At 38.3% G+C, this 3,810-nt stretch overlaps 1 protein-coding gene across 1 annotated transcript in view; it reads right to left on the reverse strand.

Moving 5' to 3' along the window:
- LOC107667890 (chromobox protein homolog 6-like) overlaps positions 1-2,370 on the reverse strand; it is an 8,032-nt gene extending 5,662 nt beyond the window's left edge. The window contains 2 exon segments of the mRNA XM_016459628.1: positions 1,611-1,654; positions 2,266-2,370. Of these exon segments, the coding sequence (XP_016315114.1) occupies positions 1,611-1,654; positions 2,266-2,334 (113 nt within the window). The 5' untranslated portion in view covers positions 2,335-2,370.
- Positions 2,371-3,810: the final 1,440 nt, after the last annotated feature.

A 3,810-nucleotide genomic window follows, 5' to 3' on the forward strand; every position in this document is an offset into this window, starting at 1 on the left:
ACGAAACACAGCATCTTCACAACATGGCGGCAGCAACAATACTACAGTAAGAATAAAAGCTACGCCTTCTTTCTTTGCGTGAACATTTGAACTTTGCATGAACAAATCTTCCCACATCGTGACACAGACATGTGGGGGCGTGTTAGAACGAGCCGTTTTAGGTAGGCGTGGCTGACTCTTAACTTTTATAATTTAAAGGAATTATTCAAAGCAGTAACACACAAATCACTTTATTTTCCTTATAGAGCTGCAGCTGCGCTTCTTTTCGTTTACACACTAGTCGTGTACGAACTGTGAAACGGGGGGTATTCCAAAAAGCAGGTTATGTGACATACCCGGGTATGTTTGAGGATAAGTGAGCGGATTATCTCAGCTTTTGGTTCCAAAATCGGAGGTTACTTTCCGGGTATGTAAGTAACCATAGTAACTTGCTCTCTGAAGATAACCTGCTCCGGAGCAGGTTATGTTCCAGGGTTAGTTCACTTCAGTGCTATCAGCGGACGTGTGATCTACTGACGAGCCTTCAGTGGGTGTGACAGATAACGCACAACACTATATAATATTACAATATGTAATATAGCCTATTATATATATATATCTTAGAGAAGTAGCTCCGGTTGGAATGTTCTTCCGCGGGATGTGTGCAGTTCTGTTTATTAACCACTAGAGCGCCAAATAGTGCTGCTTTAATTGTACTATAAATTATACTACAATTGGAATATACTGTAAATTGATCAACTGTTCGGCGTGATGACAGCAACCGTCTTTAAGAAACGTAACGGTTTTAAAAAATCACAAGTGGGGTGTAAGTGGTGGTGTGTTTTATGTCGTACAATAAAATGTGAAAGTATCTTGAGCTTGTGTGAACAATGGACCTTATTTTAGGGGATTTAACCAAACTCCCATTCAAAAAATCCATTGACTCTGGGACGATGGAACCGGAAGTGCTAAAATGCTAACTCGCTTCGGGGTTTTTACCTACAAAGTGACATCATAGTTCCACCACTCTATTCAGCTTTTCTATAAGCGCCACCTGCTGTCAGTGAGTGGATTTACAGAGACTTGCATTTACATTCAGGTTGTGTGCAGCAGTTTTTGTCTGGCCAAAAAAAAGGACCTAATTTGCATGCCCTGCTGTAAATTTTGACCGGTTGATGAAAAACAAGCTTATGTGGATTCTACACATTTAAACAATAAGGTTTGTAGTATTATTTATGGAGCAGATAAATACATATAATCATTTATTAATCAATAATTTAAAAGCTGAAGCTTTATTTAAAAGCTGAAATGTGAGGTTTACCATTTATGAAACTTTTTCAAAGCTTTATTTATTTCTGAACATTTCCAGCACATTTTAACAATACCGTGGTAATACTGATAACCGTGATCATTTTGGTCACTATAATCGTGATAAGAAATTTTCATACCGTTACATCCCTAGCTGACGGTAATTTAACCGTGCTTTCTGAAATACACCCCAGACCTAAAGTGAAACCAAGCAAAGTCCCCTTCTACTCAAACTACATAAAAAGTTATAAAACAGTGTACAACCCTGAAACAACAAAATATAAAAATATACCCATTGCAATGTTTATATTATAAAAACTTACTTTAGCGCCCAACCTTTCCATTTAACCAGGTACTCGATTTGACCCTACAAAGAGAAAAACAGAGGAAAATGTTCTTTATTTAACACTAACTAAACAATGCATGAGCAACACATGCTCTACTTCAAACCCCATGCCCATTTATTTCATTTTTGGGGCTCATTAAAGTATGTTTATGTAAATATACACTACTACAGCTCATAACACCTTAAACCATGTGGCACGACACTACTGTGCAGTATTTAAACTACTCGACCCTCGTGCATTGTTGAGATCTTTGAATCTTGGGACAGCCAGCATGCATTGATTTTGCTATGGACTCATGCCAGGCACTTTGTTCCTTTTTAGCCTCCTCCTGCTGCTCTTTTAGCGGTCTGCTGTCAGTTCCCAGCACAGCACAACCCAATTTTACCAAATAAATCTCAAGTTGCATATCCAAATGTCCCACATTCGACTTGTTATTTCTAATCTGACAATGCAAGTAAATGTATTGGGTCGCAAAATCGGGAAACATCTGCAAGTAGGCCTCGCCCTCTTGTCATTGCCGGGCGCCTTGAAGCTCCGCAGCGCGAGACAAGCGAAAGACGACCCTCTCTCCGTACTTTACACCGTAAAAACATTTCCCAACCCCCCTAAAACCCCATTCTTCCTTACTCACTTTCCTAACGCGGCTTTTCAGAATAGCTTCCGCGGGGAAAACCTGCTCTCCAACCGTCGACACCTCCATCTTTTCGGCGCGCTCGCTCCAGACGGCTCTGTCTAGCCCCTCTACACTCTACATATCTCTGACAGCAACAAACCCCCGCGCTGTCACGTGCTCCGGGTCAACTAGCCCCGGTAATCCTAGAAACGGCGCGAAGGGTAATGAAATATTAGATCATGTCCCCATAATATACATCTTGATACATAAAACAGATTAATAAATCATTTTTAAAGATACAAATAATTTTAGTTTTCCCATATCTCAATAATAGAGTGATGAATTAAAAATTTTTTTTTTTTGCTGGTTTGAGCAGATGTTGCCGTGCCACCCCATATAAATTACGTCTGCAAGATGTCTGTTAAAGATCACTTCATCTGGAAAGCATCTGCTGTGTAGGCTACAAACATCCGATTGCCCTGGTATTACACATACATCACTGAGACGTCTATTTGATCTGCATTTACATCTGCAAGACATATTTTTAGAGTGTTTGCTCATTTACAATACGTCTATAGGACGTTCCTATCAGATGTCTAATAGACGTTTAGAAAATGTCTCTAAGATGTTTATGATTTAGAATGCATGTAAAACTGACATCTTAGAGACGTTGATCAGATGTTTGTAAACAGCTAGATGAAGCGATCTTTAACATACATCTTGTAGACGTGCGTGTGCTATATCGGAGGCGTCTCTAAGATGTCAGTTTTACATTCATACTAAATCATAAACATCTTAAAGACATTTTCTAAATGTCTATTTGACATCTGATAAGAAAAGTCCTATAGACGGCTGCAGATGAGCAAACACTCTAAAAAATACATCTTGCAGATGTAAATACAGACATCAAATAGATGTCTCTGTGATGTACGTGTGCTATCAGGGGGTTCAGTGCAATAATTTTGATTTTGTACCTGAAAACCATGGAAATCTATTAGTATTTTTTTTTCTTTGTGAAACTGAGATATATATCCCCTGATAGCACATGTACATCACGGAGATGTCAATTTGACGTCTGCATTTCAGGCATTCTTGAGACGTGGGACAAAACAGGTCCAGCAAGGGTAACTGCTATTAGCTTTAAAAAATAAAAATATTTTCAATTTTAAATGTCATGAGGGATTAATAATAGAATGTATTTAACACAATTATCACCTTCAATTTAATTTTCTCATTATTATACCAAATCTGTGTTTCTTAACGTCCTCTCTCTACATCTAAAACAGTGTGTCCACAGAGAAGGGTTCAATCATTCATATGCAATAAAATGGATAAAAATGTTTTTTTTAATGATGAAAAAGAGCTTGTTTTATCAAAAGCAACACTTAATAATATCTCCTATCAAAGCAAGGTTGTTTTTTAATGACACATGCATGTTTAATACGTTGTTGACACTTTTTGTCAACACCGTCAGACATTCAATAAAATGTAATAAAATCAGGGAATATCAGGGGCAGCTGTCACTCTAAAGGACCCCCTTGCCACAGTTCACCTCTGCAGAGT

This window comes from Sinocyclocheilus anshuiensis, unplaced genomic scaffold (assembly GCF_001515605.1).
Source record: "Sinocyclocheilus anshuiensis isolate Anshui unplaced genomic scaffold, SAMN03320099.WGS_v1.1 scaffold2293, whole genome shotgun sequence".
In the NCBI taxonomy this organism is placed as follows: domain Eukaryota; kingdom Metazoa; phylum Chordata; class Actinopteri; order Cypriniformes; family Cyprinidae; genus Sinocyclocheilus; species Sinocyclocheilus anshuiensis.